We start from the raw sequence: 21,503 nt of genomic DNA, 5'->3' as shown, positions 1-21,503 counted from the left end.
AACATGGGCTATATTGTCTGTGCTGCTGGAAAGAATGATTGAAGACTGAATTGATCGAAAATCTTGATTTATCTTATCTACAATTTTCAGTAGTATGCAGTGATTTATATACCAGAGAAAGTTCTTTGATTAGCTTGCCGTAGTCTAGAAAGGCTAAACATTATGGGCATTAAAAATTCAACACAAATGTTATCTCTGCAGTAAGCACAATAGTGACATCTTGTGCCTATCAATACGTGTATTAACTGAAGTTCTGACACTTCTCAGTAGAGATTTACCTTGCTTTGAGGTTTGAGCAATCAATACATAACCTACTTTGATGCAATCTACACACCAAACTACATTAAAATAACATTAGGGCTTGCTTTAAGCTGGCAACAGCCCGGAAATGCAGAGCTAAAGGCAAAACTCTACCTTTAACCAAACCTTATGTAATTTCAGGTTCTGTAAGCAATGTGTGATTTTGTGCCATGATAACTAGCTGAAGCGCTATTTCAGTGCCTTGGTTTTCTAGGGTTTAGCTATCTTACACCCCTGGTCCACTTGTTCTAAGCCAACTTTAACAGACTCTTTTATAATGCATAAAGGAAAGAGATCCGTAATGTCCTCTTGAACAGCAGACATGTGCCACAGGAAGGACTCCAGCTCTGTGTTTGCCTCCTTCCCTGACACCAGGCTCTGCAGATCAGCAGCTGGGACCCCTCGCCTTCCTCCTGCTGTGGGTTCCTGTACAGCCCAGCCCAGCCCAGGAAGGGCCTGGACACTTTTCCTTACAGCCACCAAGGGACGATTGAGATGCAGTCTTTTAAGTGTCCTGACAAATACATATGCACCCTGTGAAATAACCACAGTGCATTAAAATGCTGGTTAGATGTGCAATAGACATGCAAGGAATATGCCAGTTTCAGCAAACATACAGTAACTCCATTTATTTGAAATCTGAAGTGGTTTTCTTTGTACAAAACTTTTCCAGTAGAAGTTCCACCAATTCCACAGAACTTCTCCACATCAGGTGAGCTATATTTTTACCCTTATTGGCCATAAAGAGCCTATTCTGTCACGACATTTGGATTGTTCATAACCTTCTAGTTTCAGATATACAATCTGCTTAAACATTAATATCAAAACATAGCGTGAGGCAAGAAAAGCACCAATGGGTGCAGCACCTTTTCTCCCAGGCATCAATGTGCTTTTCAAGCAGACCTCCCTGCTATGCCCCAAAGGACCTTCTGGGTAAAACTGAGCAGAATAGTTGTATTTATTGCATCTTAGCGCAGGGAAAGGAAGACAAACATTGTAGGAAAAAAAAGACCACAGGAGTCTATAAGGCCTGACACAAGTAACGAACTTGAACCCAGCCAGAAGAACTGGGTTTGTTGCGAAAATTCTGGTGTGTCACTTGTGCTTTCAACAGGTTAGGACTGTCAGCTGGGATCTGCTAGCAGGCACGCAAACCACCCGAGGCTATTTAAAAGCATTGGCTAGAAGTAAAATTAACTCAGAAGGACCAATGCAAAGATGAGCATATCTTCAGGCCTCGCAGAAACAACAAGGAAACAGTAATGTTCCTGCCAGCCCTCTAGAAACAATGAAGAAAGTCAATTTGCAAAGCCAGTAGATCCCATAAATGCTCCCTACATGTTTCCCAAAAAAATTCAATAAATTAAGTGTTACTTGCTGAAACCTCAGCTTTTATGCTTCTTCTGCTTGGATACTGAGGAGGTCAGAGTTTTATGTAAGTTGATGAGACTGCAGCCCATTCTCTTAAAGCTGCAAATCAGTCATTGCAGTGCATGTTCACGTAGCCAGCAGTTTCACTGCTGCATGCAGTAAAAGTATGCATGCTCACCTAATAAAACTTAGTTTTTTAAAAGCTTCCACTCCTGAGCTCCACTCCCACTTTACAACAACAGAAAGAGATTACTTAGATAAATGTATAATGTCAGCATACTATATTTATATAAACTGAAAAAAATAAGAATTTTCTTGAAGGCTACAAATTCAGATTTATTTTCTTCTTATGTTAATGTGTACTTTCTGCTTTCATAATTCACCTGCACTAACTTTGAGGAAGATAAATGAGATATGGGTGCTTTTGGCCCAGGATTCGTTTGCTTGTGCAACTCAGACCTAATTGCAGGTCTGCACTGCAGTCCTTAAACTCTTGTACACAGCATGCATAATCAGCATACTTGGATGGTTCTGCTAATACCACAGTTAAATGCCTTGAGCAAACACACTATTATAATTTTGCACCAATTTGAAAATATCCATTTAAATGTTAAATGAAGAGGAACTAATCAATAAAAACATGCATAGAGTCTCTGGGGAAGTACACTGGAAAACACAACAATAATCTGCCATTAACATGCAAATAAAGACACAGCAGGAAACAATAAGAGTATTGACTTCACTGTAATACTTTAGGAAGAATGTTTTACTAAAATTTGGGCCAAATTCAACTTTGATTTAAATCATTGTAAACATAGACCAGCTTAGTTTGTTGCAGTGGGGAAAGGAACAGAACCTCCAAATGCAGGAGGCATGCAGACAGCTACTGGTACTGCTGGTCAGCAAGGCTGACCATAGCTCCTGCACGGCATTTGGTGTATGGTGCTGTACAAGTATTTTTAATTAGATTGTCTAAAGAGCTTAGTGTCTGTAACTGCATACAAACCAAGTATGGAGTGAAAGGAAGAAGTAACGTAATGCATAATCAAAGGCTTGAACTGGCCAAGACCTTTTTTTTTCCCCCTAGTCTACTTAATCATTCTTTATGCTACCATAAACACTGCTAACATCAACACCATGCATCTATAGTTTTCTTCTTAAGGCTTGTGAGCTAATTCCATGAACGCTGCACATCAGAAATACCTATTAAATGAGGGATTAAGTCACAAGGAATAGAGATCTGGACCAGAATTCTCTGTATCAGAGAAGAGAAAATAAAAACGTGGACATGTGGGGAAATGGACTTGGTTGGCTTCAAAGTAAACTGGAGAAACCATAGACTACACCACATAGAATGGTATGAAAAAGGCTGAATGCAAAGCCTGAATTTTTTGAAGCAGGAAAGAATGAGCTCTTTGAAGAATAAAAAAGCTGAAAGGTAGGCAAGGAAGGTTTATGAAGGGATTGCAACAAAGAAACGGGACGCACATAAAGAAAGTAAAAAAGCTCATAGCATGCAGAAAAGCAAGTAGAAAACCTCATAGTAATCAAGATATAGGAAGAAGGAGGATTTCTTTTGAGAACTAGATTGCTACACAATCTGACAACAGTTCATCCTCAGATCCACAATTCATGAACCCATTGTGCCACAGGGTAACATTTGGGTTCTCTCTTGCACAACTCAGCTGCAGCTCAGCTACTGCCATGCAGTTGTCATTGAAGTGAAAACAAAAAGCTCATTCAGAGGTCAGAATCAGTACCTGGAAACTTACTGCTATTAAGTACTGGTTTTCCCTGTGAATGTACAGGCTCAGTAGGCTGGACCAGTCAGATATTCCTGGAAAACAAAGATTTTTGCATTCACTAAGATGGAAATGTGTCTTTTAATTCAAAATCATGAGCATTTTTTTCCACACATTGTAGGGTATCATCTTAGCTCGCGCTGGCGATGATACAACCTCCCCAGCATACATCGTGCTGATATTGGAAAAGAGAAAAAACTGCAGTGTACTCCTCTGTGTTATCCCAGACACTGCAGGTTGCAAGTTGTCATCTGTAGGCTGTTTCTTGCTCCTCCTGCTGTGCTCCTTATCTGCCTTGAGAGCCTCTGCTTTGCAAAGGAGGCAGCCGCGATTCAGTCCTTAACCACTGACTGTTCTTTCCTGCAGCTCTTCAGAAGTCACACAGAGGAAGGTAAAATTTAAGTGGCTGTCTGAAAAATAGCAGGATTGCCCTAGCACTGCTGTCATGTTGGAACACCCTTGGAAGAGGCCGAATGAGCATTCTCCACATGGAGAAAAGAAAAAAAATGGACTCAAATACAAGCAACAAGCTTTTGCAAAAGGGGCATGAACTCAATCACCTCCCGGGCTTCTTTTCCCCACTTGCAAGGAGACACAAAGATGCAAGTTAAACCAGCAGAGTTTTTGTGCCAAAACTTCTTTGCCTTCCTTTAGTGACAAGTTATTTTCCTCAAGTGCCAACAGTAGTCCTTGGGAATGTGTTCCCCAATACTTTGGAAATAATGTGAGTAATGTGAGTAGCGTTAATGACAAAACCCAGAGCCTTCTAATTAATCCATTCAGGGTACTATCTTGCCTGACTTTGGACCTATTTGGCTTTTCTCTCCATAGCCAGGTAACTCTAGTAGCAGCTCTGGACATTGGTTAGTGATCTGCCTTCTGTAGTTCACTAATAAAAAACAAAGCAAAAATAGGTCAGCCCCTGTATGAGGATGTAAAGCAAGTGAAGAATCCTTATATCTTTTCACATTTGTTTAAAAAAGCTAACACAGACTCCTTTATCATGCCCTTAAACAAAACCTCTCTAGTTACACAGTATTTGAGCAATTGCTACCTAATTTATCTGCTTGACAAATCTTACTGTAGATGCTCAGCCCATCTTACACATCTGATTTCAGTGAAACCTTTAAAATTAGCCTGAGGATAAAATATTGAATACTGTTCCTATTTATAGACTTCTGCGACCACACTAAGGAAGAAGAAAAAAAAAATCACCTGATGAATCAGAGGAAAGGAGCACTGGCATTGGCCCACACTCTGATCTCACTCAAGCCAGCCCGCTGCCTGATTAATGAGATGTGATATCATAGTCTGTGAGGAGGCATACATAAGTAGCAAGGAGAAGAACAGCACCAGACACTGTCAGGCTGTCTCTGTCTAAATCTGAGGAATAATTTAAAAAAAAAAAAAAAGGTTATGGTACAGGTTCCTATAAAGGAAGAAGGAAATCCTTCATAGATCAACGCTACTGGATTTTCAGAATTCTGTTTGGGTTTTCTTCACAATAAAGATATAAAAAACTAGCCCTTTCCCCGAAGTGCAGAGGATTTTTATTGAGGTGCTTTAAACCATTAGTAGTTCCTGGAAAAACAAAGGGTATTTTTTAAACCGAAGAACTCATTGTAGCTGACAGCTTTTAAAATTGCTTTGTGTTTTGCTTACAAACTGGCAAAAGGAATAACCACAGTTTCTCGGAGAAAGATGCTTTTCACAACTATTGAAAATGAAAACTGATGTGTCAGGGGAGAAGGATATTTCAAGGTCAGAGTTGGTCAGAGGAGGCTCATTTCTGTCTTTCATGATTAATTTCTTAATAATTTTCAAGTATGGTATCCAGTGCATGTTGCTGAATTTTCCATCTAGTCCTACTGGCCCTTGGAGTTTGTGAGACTATAAAGAGAAGAAATAAATATTTTCCAGTTAAATTATTAGACTGGGATTCAGGACTGCAATTTAACCCTGGGTCTCCAACAGATTTCCTAAATTATCTTGGAGAATTTTTTTCCACCACATCTCAAAGTTCCAGCCACAAAACATGGAAAATAAAGTAGAAGTATTTCGCTCAACATTCATTAAAACATACTTTAGGAGCACAGATATTTGATCAAGTTTATATGATTTTGTGTCTCATTATTGCCTTGTATTAAATTTTCTCAATAATGGTGCAGGAGTCACGAGCTCCTAGTCAGTACTGCTTCCTATTTGATTGTACATGGTAAGCAAAGACATACGAAAAGTATGTGGAGAACGTGTCCTTGGCATGCAAATATCCCCAGGTCCCACCAACTTCTGCTGTCTCTGCTTCAGCCACTTGGGACATGAACCTATTGGACATTGATGACAGCTGGAAGGAACGCACCAGATACCAGTGTCTGAGAGAACAGTGGCTGTTCATTCTGGGGAAGAGGAGACTGGATGGAGACCTTATTGCTCTCTACAATTACCTCAAAGGAGCTTGTAGTGGTGTAAGTGTTGGGCTCATTCTCCCAACTATCAATAGGACAAGAAGAAATGACCTCAAGTTGTGCCAGCAAAGGTTTACATTAGATATTAGGAAAAATTTCTTTACCGAAAAAGGGGTCAAGCATTGGAGCAGGCTGCCCAGGGAAGTGCTAGAGTCACCATCCCTGGAAGTGTTCAAAAATATGTATATGTGGAGCTCTGGGACATGGTTCAGTGAGCATGGTGGTGTTAGTTTGATGGTTGGACTTTATCTTAGAGGTCTTTTCCAACCCTAACCACTCCATTCTATTCCATCTGGAAAAGGAGCGTTTGGAGGCTAGATTTGAGGAAGTGGTCCTTTGGACATGCATCCCTCCATCCATCCATCTGTCTATCTATCTATCTATTCATCTGTTTATTTCATTAAACTAGAAATGGGGAAAAGGCATGCTGTAAGGGTGACATCCATTCATCCCTAGTATCAGGCCCTGGGTAGTAGACAGGAGGAAATGGCTAAGCCTTGGACTGGTGCAAAATGATCCCTCTCCAAAAAAATACTCTCAAACATTTGACAACCCATGACTTACAGGCTTCCTCCAAATGTCCTGCAGGCTTTTCCCACAGTCATTGCGGTCATCTCACCAGAAAGGGACCAAGTTCTGCTGCAACAGAAGGATTCAAGCCAGAGAAGATCCTCTTGTGCAGCAGGGAAGAACAATAGTGTTCTTACCTCAGGTTTTGTTTCCTTGGATTTTCCCACCACTTAGTCAAAGGCAGTCACCTATGATAAGTTATGGACCCAATGTGAATAAGAAAAGACTTATTGGACCCTTCTTGTGCAGGAAACAAAAAGTGTCTGTTAATTAATGTTGTAAAGATATCCTTAAAATCTTGCAAACTGTACCCAGTCTTCTGGGTACACAGTCTTCTACGGAAGCATGTGGAAACAAAAGAATTGTAGCATGACAGCCATCATTTTACTTCATATTAGAAAAATTATGGACTTAAACTCCATATGCAAATTAATATAAACACAATAAAAGTACATATGTCTAGCATATAGGTGATAGCTTTCCTTAAAACTAACCGGCTTCCAGGGATTGATTTTTACCATAGACATTCCAGTTTATAGCACCATTTTTCTAAGTGATTCTCTGCACTAGAGTATAATTTAGATGATGGATCCCTCTCAATTACTGTCCATTAGAAGACAGGAAAACATTAAGTTCAAGTGAGTATTATGAGAATTATGGGTTACCCTTTAAGTGAAGAGAGAGTAAGTGAAAATTAATTTTTAACATGTTCATTTCTGATGTTGTATAGCATGTTTTTGAGCAAAAAAGTTTTTCTACAATTATTTCTGTTTTCAAGTAAAAGCATCTTTCATTAAAAAACACAGTGCAGCATAGTAAAACCATCTAACTGCAAAGATCCTCAAACAGCAAAAATTGCAAACTATTTCACATGATTTCCCTAATTAATTTTAAGGGGACCTTATACCACAAGATAGAGGATGGCTGGTGTATGGTGCAGATGTTCTGAGCATGCAGATGTTAAAGGGGTGTGAATATAAGTCTTGTTGAGCACAGGGGTAGCACCTTCAAGAAACACACTGGGGTTGCATGTGCATATTTTTGTGTAAGCCAAAATAGATGCTGAAGGTTCTTACCTACAAACATTGTAGAGATAAAGAGTAAATTTTTAAACCAACTCACTAAATTTTAAACTAAATTTTTCCCTGTGCAAATTCCACATTTGCTCATACATACATGTCTAATATTTGCAGCTCTTCTCTTTAGTTACCTATTTCTCAACTTTGCTCAGGATGTTCAAAAAGCCAATTTGAAAAATGCAACCTCTCTCATATAATCTTTATACTGAGACTAATTTAAAGACATAACATGACCATCTTGCATTTGAAAGACATTTCTCTGATCTGCTTTTATTAAATTGAGTTAAACAAACTTGAGGATTCTTTCAGACTGAATTTTTTTTCATTGACAGTATAGCTTAATAAGAAAAATTATTTATTTAGCTTTTGAAAATCACTGGAATAACCCCCCTAGTACTATTAGCGAAAAAATCTTTCTCCCTCTGTGGAGACCCATGTGGAAACAAGAGAAGATTAACATTTTGCATGACACAAAGAACAATTGCTTTGCAGCTGCTGCCATGGCCCTCAGGGTACACTAGAGCCATGGCCCACTTCTTTTCACCTATAGGGATCTTTTGGTTAATGTATCCATTTAGTTTACAGCCCAAGTATAAATCTTATTTTATGCCAACTATGTTCAGCGTATCTGGAAGGAGTGACTTGTTCTGCCTACGTAATAACTCTATTAATATTCAATAGTTAACATCCAACAGCTTTCAGAACTGACACATAATAAAAATTATTCTTAGGAATACAATGCAGACACAGGAGATTCCTTTAGTCAGTCAGTCATCAATACTGCCCATGATTTGCACTCTTATGACACCTTCCAAGTGAATCCCTTTTCAAGGATTAGTTAAGCCCCTCACAGCACATCTCTGTAGAGGGCAGAGCTCTCAATGGCTAGCACTGAATATAAAAGCATGTTACAGAAAAGGGGAAAGTCTCAATGCAGGGTCAAATATTGGCCTTTTCAAGGTCAAAAGATGTTTTCATTTCAACTAAATTAGAAACAGCAATTGAGCTTACTTGCTTTATATCTTTTTTTGTTCTTCTAACCTCTGAAACCAAGGGTCTTTTCAACTCCTCCCCTCCTTTTGGTTGCACTCCAGCTCCTACAGATGCAACAGGGATTGATGACAGTAAAATATGATGGCATTGAAAATCTGCCCATTATTAATAAGGTAGATGACTCATTACTCTTTCACTATAGTGTTAACATCAGAATAAAACTAGCCTTTCTATTGCTATGGGGGTTTTGTTTGTTTACTTCAGAGCTCTGTTGCTCTTGCCAATGGTTTAGATCTGTAAGAAAGTGAGATCATAACAAGTGCTGCTACAGTGACACCAATTTGACCCCTGTCCATTCCAGACAGTGACAGTTTTTCCATTCTTCTGAATTGGAGCAGGATCAACCCCACTTTAAATCACTGGAAACTTCCACATCCTCCTGGTGTTGTTTCACAGCATCAGATTAGAACTCCTCCATGAATGTACAAAGTCACTAAGGGTTCAGTATACACATATGCAACGTGTAGATGTCTTTACACAAAAGGTAGCAAATGCAAAGTCTATAATGCCACCACAGAAGAGCCCAGGCTGGGCACTGAGTGTCTACAAAGCCTTCTCTTCCCCTCCTCCCCAAATCCCAGTGCTTATTAAATGCATATTTAGAGAGAATGCAAAATGAGAGTAGAGGGAGAGCAGAGACTGAGAAGAAGAATGCACTGGGTTGGTGGTGGAACCACACAGCACCCAAGTATTCATCAATAGCTGACCATGAAGCAATGACATTCTATCAAATTGAAACTGGAACATTAATTGTTCGGATCTTGTGGCTTGAAGAAGTTTCTCAAATCTGTGGTAAGGATATTTTTGTTAGAATTACTTCAATTTATGAAGTCCTTATGCCTACAGGTGACTTCTCTGCATGTTATGCTCTTTGATTTTAAGAATGTTCAAAATAAAAAAAAATGGAATTTGAATCATGGAATCTATTTTCACTCTGCCCCAGAAAGAAGATGCAAACATATTAAGATTTTCATTTTTAAAATGAGAGGCAAGAGAGTCTAAAATAGTTGCGTAGAGCAGGTACTTCTCTGGGACATAGGAAACCTACCCTCAAGAACACACTCAGCATTTATCTGGCAGATTTTGTGTCTTTGCCTGCCATCCCCCAGATAAACCTGGTGAGCAAGCTGCAGTCTTCCTCTTCTTTATGATAAAGCTGATGCTACTTGTTATAGAAAAGCTTTGCCATTAACTTAAAATATGAGAGGAAACTTCCTAGGCTGTATCTGAAATGAAGCAGTTGAGTATCTGGCAAACATACATCATAAGCTGCGTCTCTAAAATTGATACTCGCATCTCCTCCTCTTGCCAAAAACCTAAGAATTCTCTCCTTCTACCAAACTGCAGGAAACATCTCATCTCATTAATGCCACTCTTTGTTAGAATATTTTAAATATGTATTTTTCATTAAAATTCTAATTCTTGATAAACTGAAAGCAAAATCTGGTGACAAAGAGGTTATAATTAATCTAGCAAGAGGAGTCAGAGAAATCCATGTAATTGAAGACGAATGTATGAATGAGGAGACTAATGTTACAGAACTTCCAAAGTCTTTTCTGTGGAATTAATACTACAGAGACCCATAAAAGATTAATCAAGATAAGCAATCAATAACTTCTCAAGTGCTAATAAGCACTGCCATGTTCCATGATATGTTGAGCAGTTTATCATGTTTAACCATATGAAGATTTATAGAAAATCCATTGTTAAAACCAAAGGATGAGGTAATGCACCACTTAGTAAATGAAGTGCAATTAAAATTTATGCTTGATATTATGCATTCAAAAGATCTGTAAAAATCATTTTGATCTCCTTTCTTTAAAGAAAAGAAATTAAGGTACTAGTGGCAGTGTTCAGTCAGTAGTCCTGGGAGAACATTGAAGACAGCAATGGTATTCTTCAAGTTAATATCTGCTTTCAAGTGAAAGGTGATGAAATAGCCTTAAAAAAATTGTTAAGCTCTTTTCTCACTTCATTTTACTCAGTGATCAAACTTTGCTTGAATATTTTGAAAGTTAAATAGAATACCTATTAGGAACATAAAGGTCTCTGCTATCCATCAATCTGATAGATTTGCAGGTCAGATGAGCGAATGACTTAATGGCTAATTAATAGTCCATAAACTACAGGTCTTGACCTTAGGGTCACTGTGACAGAACTCCACACTACAGCATATTATTAATTAAAACCATTAAATTATGTATTTAGTAAATCAATTCTTTAACAATATTAAGATCTCTTAAATGTATTGATGATTTGCTATTTATTTATATGTCATTGAGCAGCAAATATATTTTGACAACTACAGCATAAGGGCCCATCATAAACATTAAAAATTTACAGTAACAGAACGTACAACAGTATTTTTCTTTACATGCAGCTATTGTTTGTTTGATTTTACTTTTATTTGAGGGAATACTTTGGAAGTGAGATTCCCCTCCAAAGCTCAGCAAAAATTATAATTTAAAAATCTTTATGATCATAGACATTTCATACAAAAAAGGTTAAGATCTTGTCTTCTTCTCTGATCAATTGCTAACTCTTAAAAGGCTTGTATTAAAAACAGTAATGCTACATACATCACTTTGCCTTTGCAATGTCTTATACTATATATTTACGTTATACCTAGCTGCATGCACACACATATGTATATGAAATAATTTCTATGCTGCAGATATGGCCATTCCTAAAGAACAGATGATTCATTTTATTCCTATGAGATGCAAATAACAATACAAGAGAGAAAATAAGCAAATCATACAATGTCCCAAAAAGTGTACAAAATGACAAATTATAAATTTCAGCAAGCAAGAATCAGATTGTCAAGATAAAAATGACTGTCGCCTTCTAGGGCAGAGGGCAGTCACATCAATAATAGGAGCTGGATGCAGAAAGAGAAAGAGGTTGAGCTTAGGTGCCTCCATGGACGTACAAAAAGCCTAGGATGAGAAGGAATTGAATCCAAGACTCTGGCAACGCATAAGAACGCCTAGTGTTTAGTACTCATCCTGTTTCATAAAAGAAACTCTTTAATAACCTCACTACTGCTCACAAGTAAGAGTGTATTCATGTGTCCAGACGTACCAGCTTTGAATCACTCTCTGGAGGTACCTAAAACTCTCCCCTAACAGTGAAAGTGAAGTTTCTAACTTCTCGTGTCCTAAATCACACCTAAATTAGATGCCTTAAATAAACAATATGATTTACCTCTCTCCATGGACAATAAATTATCCAAAATGTTTCACTATAAATTAAATCATTATGATAGATACATACAATTGAGGGTGTGTAGCACCTAATTAATTAAGTAGCATATTCATCTGCAATTAGCAAATAAGCTCTCAGATCTTGGCATGGGTACTGTAAAGTGTATAAGGCATGGCTGTGTAATCACAATGAATCAAGATGCTTTTTTTGTGATAGTGCCTTCAAGAAAACATATTTATTCCATCCTAAATTCACAAATTGCTCTGGCTTACCTGAAATAACATTTTTCAAAACAAATATACTATTCAGAAGGCAGTGGAATGATTACTAAGGTTATATTAGAGACATATTTTGCTGGGACATTACTTTGTATTAGCTTTTTATTACCAGCATTAACTGGTAGGTTTTAACTGGCTTTGCTTCGAAGTGGTGCAAATCATCTCATACCACCTATAATTGAATATATAATATTCACTTCAGGAAGAAAGTGATGCATAAACATTTACAGCTGAGGCAAGTTTGTTTGCAAAGTGGGACCATCTCCTTTCCTGGTGTGAGTAGCATGAGTAAAATATTCTATAATGCATTACTCTGCCTGAAACAGGCCATGTTCAATAGTGGTAACTCATCGATAGATCGTGACAGAGTTGGCCTATGATCTCCTACCAGCTGTGATCACACTGACTGGAAAAAAAAAATCCTGCTAAATACCATACAACTCTTCCATTGATTAGCATGGAGTTGCTTAAACTGCCTCTGAAGCAGTCTGCTGAAGTCAAGCATGGTATTTTTTGCAATATCAACTTCCTAGCACAACCCTCCTATGCACCCATCACAGTCTAAGTAAGGAACCACCTCAAGTTATAGTACCAAATCACGATGCCAACACTTTCACTCTGATCTTCAATTATTATTTAGTTCTTAATCTGCCAGTCACGCGTGAGTATAGAAGCCCGTGACACATCACCTTGCTGAATCAAAGCAAAAATCATGCTTGAATACCATGCAATCAGCAATGCCAAAAAGAAAACCAGTGACATTAATATGTCATGCTGGATGTACGACCTGGTGAAGAAATGCTGCGTCCAGAGCAACAAGCATTACCTATGAAAAACACGTTCCTTCCTGGCATCTCTAGGGCATAGGGTTCATTGTGTTTATAGTGATTGCCTTAATGTATTATTATATTAAATGTTTCGGGCACTTTCACTTACCTTTCAGAATTAAAGATTAATCAATTCCACAATTGTGGACATCTAAACAAAATGTATTGATCCCATTCATTTTTAAAAGCAAGACACTATGTTGTATTGCAATATGTCATATTTTAAGGCTAGCTTATTGATCACATTTTGGGAACTCTTGCTATTCCATTGAAATTTAAGATACTGAGTAAGTGTAAGATTTTCATTATGATGATGTGTCCGTGGAAGCCACAATCCTGTGTACTGACAAGCTTTTGCTTGCACTGAGATCCACCCACTACTCTTACTATAAGCAGAGGCTCAACCTGAGAACCATTACGCATTTTAGTGCTTCTGATGATTTCTCTGCTACTGCATGTATATGTCGGAAATACTCTTATAGTACTTAGGAACAGTTCCTAAAAACTGGGAGCAGACTGACGTGAATTTCACATTACACATAGTCTTATATTACAAGTCTGCAGAGACCAGATAGGTTTCTTGTAGCAATTTTACTAAATCCAGTTACTGACTTTCACATTTATAGCGGCTAACTTCTTCAAACTAAGACCAGCACCTTAGTTTTGCTTCCGTAGTACTTAATGTTGGTCTAATTGGCTACTAGGAGATAAATTTCATGGAGTACCAACAGCATATGGAATCTGGACACTACACTGAGCATCTCATAACTCAGAAAGATTAAGCAAGAAAGTGCACTGTTCCTCACAAATATACAATCAAATCATGAATCTGGAGGCATTAAGCAATGAGTTGACGCTCATTGGTACCATTTTCAAGATTTACAGCTTCATGCTACACAGTCCTAGAAAGTTTATAAAGAAGCAAATGGAATTTTTAGGAAGTCAGTCTATTCACCAATATCAAACTTAAATTTCTACATGGCCCCGTTTTCTTGGATATGTATTTCTGAATGGATTGTTGGTCACAATAGAAGTCAAAATGCTAAATATACACACAGAAAGCATGCTGAAAAGATGCCATTTATGTAGTGGTTTGACAAAATGGGAATAGACTGAGTTAGAAGAAAGGAATTAAGCATTTCTGGATGCTGCATGGAACCACCAGTTTGGCAAGATGATCTCAAAGAAAATGGCACATACCTTAAAACCACTCTGCTGTGCATGCATTCCATGTTGCTGCTCTTCAGTATTGCCACTGTCTTTCATAAGTAATAAACATGTTATGTAAATAAAACCACACATAAATAAATTATAGAGCTCCAGGCAAAAAAGAGCTTATATTATAATATCATAAATTATAAAGACTGTAATTGCTACAGCCAATAACATTTTGAAACAGAACTGTACTGATAAATATGTGCGATAAGGGTGAGTAAGGCTTACTTAGTTTCAAAGTGGAGTAAATCAGTTGAATTAAGTCAGTGTAATTACGGAAACAAGATAATATGGTGAAGTCCTCAAAAAGTCACTGGCTTTCTCTTGGTTCCTTTTTTTAATGCCAGAAAACAGCAATGTAAATGAAGTCTGTGCAAGAGGCTAAAAAAATTGATTGAGAAACCAAAAGACACTGAATGCCCACACTTCTTTTGAGTACCTTTACTTTCTAGCTACATTTAAGAAATCAATACATTCTTTTCACAATCACAAATCATTATCTCTTATTTATAAAATGCAGAGAAGAATAGAAAATGTGGACTTTATGCTAGATAATTTCCTGAAATGAGGTGGTTTACACATAAAGTCTATTTGAGCATACTTACCACAAACAAACACATCTTGTAAAAGAAAACGAAAATGTAGCCCTGTCTGCCTAGATATGAGGTTTCTCAAAATGATGCTGATTCATAAAAATAAAGTTGAAGGAAAATCAATTTTTTTTCTAAAATCCTAGAGCATTGATAATGAGATTAGGATTCAACTTGCTTCTGCCTCAATCACAGAATCACAGAATGATCAGGGCTGGAAGGGACCTCTGGGTACCATCTAGTCCACCCCCCCTGCCAGAGCAGGATCACCTAGACCAGGTCACACAGGAATGCATCCAGGTGGGTTTTGAATGTCTGCAGAGAAGGAGACTTCACAACCTCTCTGGGCAGCCTGGTCCAGTGCTCTGTCACCCTCACAGTAAAGAAGTTTTTCCTTATGTTTAAGTTGAACCTCCTGTGTTCCAGTTTGTGACCATTGCCCCTTGTCCTGTCGTTGATTCCATCCTCGTGACACCCACCCTTTAGATATTTATAAGCATTAATGAGATCCTCCCTCAGTCTCCTCTTCTCCAGGCTAGAGAGACACAGCTCTCTCAGCCTTTCCTCATATGGGAGATGCTCCAGTCCTCTCATCATCTTAATGGCTCTACACTGGGCTCTTTCCAGTAGTTCCTTGTCCTTGAACTGGGGAGCCCAGAATTGGAGACAGTATTCCAGGTGTGGCCTCACCAGGACAGAGCAGAGGGGAAGAACCTCCCTTGACCTAGTGACCAATCTCTTCTTGATGCATCCCAGGATGCCTTTGGCCTTAACGGAAGATGTAAATTGATTTAATCGATTTTTAAAAACAAAATTCAAAGTGCAGACTGTCACCCATTTTTCTCAAGAGGAAATTCTGTCTGTTCTAAACACCAACTTTTCTGCTCCTGTATCTGTAGTCCACTAGCACAGTAGCAACTGTTTGGTGCAAGAAATGTCTCTCCTCAATCTTTAGGAAAGGCAGAACTGATAAAAACCAGGGATATTTCTCAAGTTTGCATTCTGAAGCTCTTCATTTGATTTTCTCTCAGACAGTTTCCTCCAGGCTATACACCTCTCTCAGACTCTTAGGTGATCTCCTCTGCCATACCCTAAAGGTTTGTCTTCTACAGATCCTATTGTACCTCAGATGTCTACATTTTTATGATATCATTAATCCTCAGGATCACTTTGTAGTGCACCTCAACAGGTAGGCTCTCTTTGATAAAAACCATTTAACTCAAGGAGAATATGACCCAATATGAATAATATTGCATTTCCTTTCCTTATTACCTGTGTGGTGACACCAGCTTTTTATTGCTGAAACTCCCATTATATTCCCTTGTGAAGCCCTTGTATCCAGACCCTGAAACTTCTCCACTTTCTATATCTTCAGACGTGTCCTGTATTTTCATCTTTGTTTCTAAGACTTGACTTTATTTCCCATTTTACATAACACATTCTCACTCTCAACCCTTTCAGCTCAGTTGCACTTGAAACTCGGGTTCCTACAGCTCCTTTCTTTCAGCGTGTCTCCCCAAATCTCCCACATCCATGTTTCTTCTTCTTTCTTTCAAAGCTTTATTTCAAAGCCACATCTCCACTTTCATCTCCTCCTACACTCCTTAGTTCTGGCAAATCCATCCTCTTCACCACCTTTCATGTAAATTCCTCACTTTGTGCCACCCAATTTGTTTGGAACAAACTCAATTATTTATCAAATTCTCTCCCTCTCCTTATTCACTCCTGGAATAAAAACTTCACCATTACTAGAAATACAAACCATTCAGGTTAGCATGGGTACATAAAATCATGGGTATCTCTTGTCTTATCCATAACATGCTATTGAGTTTGAGAAAGTATCTATGGCTGATGTGGTTTTAAACAGGGAAGATCACAAAGTAAAGTCCTGTTTCAAGAAATCCGGATCTTTTTAATAAAACCATATTTAAAAAATAATCAGTCCTACTTCTAAGCACATGTATGGAATCCCTCATATCCCCTGCAACATTTAAAACCAGGTACATTTAAAATTTACTTCCATATATAATCCTTTATCAGCACTGAGAATTTTACCCATTCATATTTGTAAAAATGAATGTCTAATTCTTCCCTGCAATTTACTCCTGGGGAACCAAAAGAATCCTTTAGATATGCCAAACTCATTGAACACATGATACTTGTTAGATTTCTTTAGCTTTCTGCAAGCATCATGCTATGTGGTAATACCAAGAAGTTGTCCTAAGGGTTTGACATTAGTTCAAATCTCAGAGCTTTGATTGCCGCCCAGATCAGAAGCATTTTGTAAGCATGCCAAATTAATAAAAATGCCTCCTTGATACAATTAGCCTGGCCTTGCATTACCTGTCTATACCCATTTACACCAGAAGAACAATGTAATTTCGATTTTGAGATTCCAGAGAGAGTTCAAAAGACATTACACTCCATTTGGGAATACTCATTTATCTCTACTACATAAAACCCATAAAATTAGGGTAAGAAGCAGCTCCTCTGCTGTAATCGAAGCCCATCTATGCAGGCAATGATTTGTTTTCTACTAAGCCTAAATGTAATCTTATTGTAGATTCTGTCTATCGGCAAAATACCAGTCCAAATTGGCTTTTCCTACCGTTATGGTTTAACATTTCATAGTTACTCAGCCTAAACTGAACCGTGGATTTTGCACAAGAGAACTTTTATTTATGAATATATTTAAATCAAGAATGAAAGGAAGCAAAGAAGACTGTAAGTTAAGGAATAAGAGGGTAACACTGGTCAATCTAAAAATACATCTGCAGAGGAAATCAGTCTAAAGACAATGTGGTTTGCTGGTTTATTTCAAAGGGAGAAGAGGAGGGAAATTAAATAGATTTCAAAGAGAGAAAATCCCACACTATAAAGTGAGTCAAAATTAAAATGTCATCTGAATCTTGATGTGCCATGGAAAATCTAAAGTATCTTTAGTTCACAAGTGCATTAAATATCTAAATCACTGGTGTAGAACTGAATTAGCAGAGCCATAAACTCTATAATTCTGCAGTGGCCTCATCCCTGAAACTCCTAAGAGAGAATGAAGAGAAACAACAGTAAAGCATTCCCAGAACTGAAACTAAATCACTTCCAAAAACAAAAGCTCTGATATTATAGGGTGCATCACCTGTATCTCATACACATTCTTGAACTACTATAAGAGACATTGTCATTCCATGCAGTCAAATGCTTGCTTGTTTTCCAGGTGTAGTTTACAACTGAGATACCTGAGTTGCAGCTCCATAATTTCCACAGAAAATCGTATCTGGTATCAAGCAAGTTCCTTCTATTCAAAAGACTCCCCTATAAAATACATAGCCAAAGGTAATGCTTTCAGCTTGGTATGCTGGTAGTCTGGTATATATCTTACCCCATATAATGGAGAAACAGTAGCACGCTGGCAGGACACTGTGTGCTATTGTAGTGATAGGAATCTACTTCAGCTTTCAACTTATCCCCAGAGCTCATTAGCATATGAAATCGCAAATGCTATGTAGGTCCTTATGCATGACAGATAATCTTCTAATAATATTCTTAATGTGTTGATATTAATAATATTGGCGTATGGTCAGAAACACCTGGTTGCAAAAATCACATGCTTTCCTTCTGAAGGCAAAAGATAAAAGTCTACTTTTGAAAGGGGAGCACGACAACTTGAATGGAATGCTGGTCTGCTTTCATAGCATGCCAAATTTATCTAATATCAACTCCAGAGTTTCACTGAATATCATCCAGTCCCATTTCTAAGGGCACCTCTACCTCTTCTTGGGAGAATTTTCTTCATATATGTTGCAGTCACTAAAAATTCATTAATCCTATTTTCATTTGAATAGTTTATTCTAAATCTCACTAAATCAATACAACATTCAACTAATTTTATTCATTTCAGTAGGCTTTGGCATAATCCTATATTTTATTAATTTAAGAAAAACATTCACTGGTACCAAAGATCTAAAATGGGCTTATACTGTAACACTATTACAAAAGATGTATCATGGTATTTCAGGAAGATGACACATCTAAATAAGATTGGACACATCACTGTTTACCCATGAATTTGAAAAGTGAGAACACTGATTACTGGAGAAAGAGTTGTAGAAGGCAAGGGGACAGTATAAACTCCTGATAGTGATGAAAGAATGTTTGTGTTGTGTAGAGTTTTCTGCTGCCTGCTCCTATATTGTCCGCTACAGCATAGTTTAGTATTCAGCAGCAACAGAAATTTCTTTACATAACTCACATACTATGCTTCATATAATTTTAATTCCTTCATTTCTAATGAGTTCATAAAAAAACACCTTAAACATATATCAAAGCTAATGAGCTGATGCAAGAGCATGCTATATCAACATAATGTGCTGATACTTCACCACTACAAACTAGAGATAAGCAAAGCTGAGTTTAACTTTCCTAACTTCTCTTCTATTGACTTTCAGGGCTTGATTCAGCTGATTGCCCAGACAGAAGCATTCAGTGCCATTTGAGACACCACAGAAGCATTCACCTGACACCCACCAGACGTGACGCAGGATTTGAGACACCTACATCCTTCAGGAGCGGCAGCTGGAAGCCAGTCATGATACCCTAAGGTATCTCAAAAGGCACAAAATACCTATGGCTAGGCAACTGAATTCCACCTCCTGTGATTTTATCAATATGTTTACCAGAAGAAATCTCTTTGTACATAGTGTGAGCTGTCATAGGCTACTGCATTATATTCCTTTATAAACTTAGCACTCTCCATCATTAAGCTATTTAAATTTTTATCTCCCCACATTTTGTAATGAGAGGTGGCTCCAGAACTTTAACTGCTCTTTCTGATACTTACAGATGTTGTAAATTGTATTGCCAGCCTTATTCATGGATGATTAAACCCATTTGCTTTAATGTCAACATTATCTTCTAGCTTCAATAGCACTAGTGTTTTTCCTCCCTTGATAGAAGCCATATACGCTTACAGCACAGTGTTTGCTAGGCCAAACAATGCTAGGCTTTAACAATGCTTTCTGTGATGACATTAATACTCTTTATCACTGGAAGCACTGTGTTTAAGACTTTCTGTTTGCCTTTTCCACAGTCACTTTGGTGAATCACAGCCATCCTGCTGTTAACTAGCAGACTCCAGCCTTTCTACCCTCTATCATTTCACAGAATCACAGAATCGCTCAGTTGGAAAAGACCTCCGAGATCATCACATCCAACCGCTCCTGTCTACCCCCTAAACCATATCCCTAAGCACCTCGTCTACCCGCTCTTTAAATACATCCAGGGATGGTGACTCCCCCCCCTCCCTGGGCAGCCTGTTCCAGCCTCTGACGACCCTCTCAGTAAAGAGCTTCCTCCTTATCTCTAACCTGAACCTCCCTTGGCACAGCTTGGTGCCGTTTCCCCTTGTTCTATCCCCCATCACCTGGGAGAAGAGCCCAGCACCCACCTCTCTACAACCTCCCTTTAGGTAGTTGTAGGTGGTGATGAGGTCTCCCCTCAGCCTTCTCTTCTCCAGGCTAAACAACCCCAGTTCCCTCAGCCGCTCCTCTTAAGGCTTGTTCTCCAGACCCCTCACCATCCTTGTGGCTCTTCTCTGAACACGCTCCAGAATCTCAACATCCTTCTTATAGTGAGGGGCCCAGAACTGAACACAGTACTCAAGGTGCGGCCTCACCAGTGCCGAGAACAGGGGGATAATCACCTCCCTGGACCCAGATTTGTCTTTTTATTAACCTTAATTTATACTATGATGTTTTATTTCATTTCTCTCTCTTCCTTCTTCAATATTCAGCTATGTTATCTTTTTATCACCATTCAATATAACCTTTTTTGGATAAAACATGACCTCTCACCTTCAGTTTTAATCTTTGCAAGCTCTCCATCCTTTGGCATAACTGAGGTAGGTCTTTATTAGTACAAAATTTACATCCTGGGCCAAGAAGAAAAGGGGATCACTTTCTGTTAAGAGGATATGACCATTTAAAGAACCTGAAGGTGCACAAGCTTATGGGACCCAACCAGATCCATCCGCGGGTTCTGAGAGAACTGGCGGATATGAGCAAGAAAGAACTTAGATTGTTCAGCCTGGAGAAGAGAAGATTCAGGGATGTCTTGACAATGTGTATAAATACCTGATGAGATGGTGTATACCTGCTAGAGCCAGACTTCTCTCATGGTATCCAGGGAAAGGACAAGAGGAAAAAAGCACAGATTAAAATACAAAGAATTCCACTTAAACTTAAGAAAATACTTCTGTACTGTAAGGGTGACTGAACACTGGAACAGGCTGCCTAGAGAGGCTATGGAGTATTCATCCTTGGATATATTCAAAATCAAACAGGACATGGCCCTGAGTAACTTGCTGTAGCTGACTGCTTTGAGCAGGAAGGGTTGGACTAGACAAACTCCAGAGGTGCCTTCCAACTTCCATCATTCTGTGACTCTGAAAAGTAAATGGAAAGCTAAACAAATCTCAACCAAATTTTGCTAAAAAATAAAAATCTTATGGCTAGAGTTCCTTGAATGAATGAAACCCCTACCTCTCAAAAGTCTGCATCTTTCACTTCCCCCACACTGATAATCCCTCTTTGGAAGAATCAAGCCGCTCTAGTTTCTTATGTGCCTTTTTATTCATATCTTATGAACTCTTTTAAATGCAGATCTTCAGGACTATTATGTGTAACAGAAACTTGTGACACACCTCACTGCTGAACTGTGGCCAGCTCTCACCATCAGCTTGGAGGGGACCC

The 21,503-nt window shown here is 38.4% G+C and overlaps 1 protein-coding gene across 1 annotated transcript in view; it reads left to right on the top strand.

Annotated features, from left to right (window-relative positions):
- Window positions 1-5,791: 5,791 nt before the first annotated feature.
- The window catches only part of RNF32 (ring finger protein 32), a 59,523-nt gene continuing 43,811 nt past the window's right edge, over window positions 5,792-21,503 (top strand). The window contains 1 exon segment of the mRNA XM_010186377.1: window positions 5,792-5,938. Within this exon segment, the coding sequence (XP_010184679.1) occupies window positions 5,792-5,938 (147 nt within the window).

This window comes from Mesitornis unicolor, unplaced genomic scaffold, assembly GCF_000695765.1.
Source record: "Mesitornis unicolor isolate BGI_N332 unplaced genomic scaffold, ASM69576v1 scaffold11656, whole genome shotgun sequence".
NCBI lineage: Eukaryota > Metazoa > Chordata > Aves > Mesitornithiformes > Mesitornithidae > Mesitornis > Mesitornis unicolor.
Note: the sequence above shows the minus strand (reverse complement) of the source record. Positions and strands in the feature narration are given on the sequence as shown.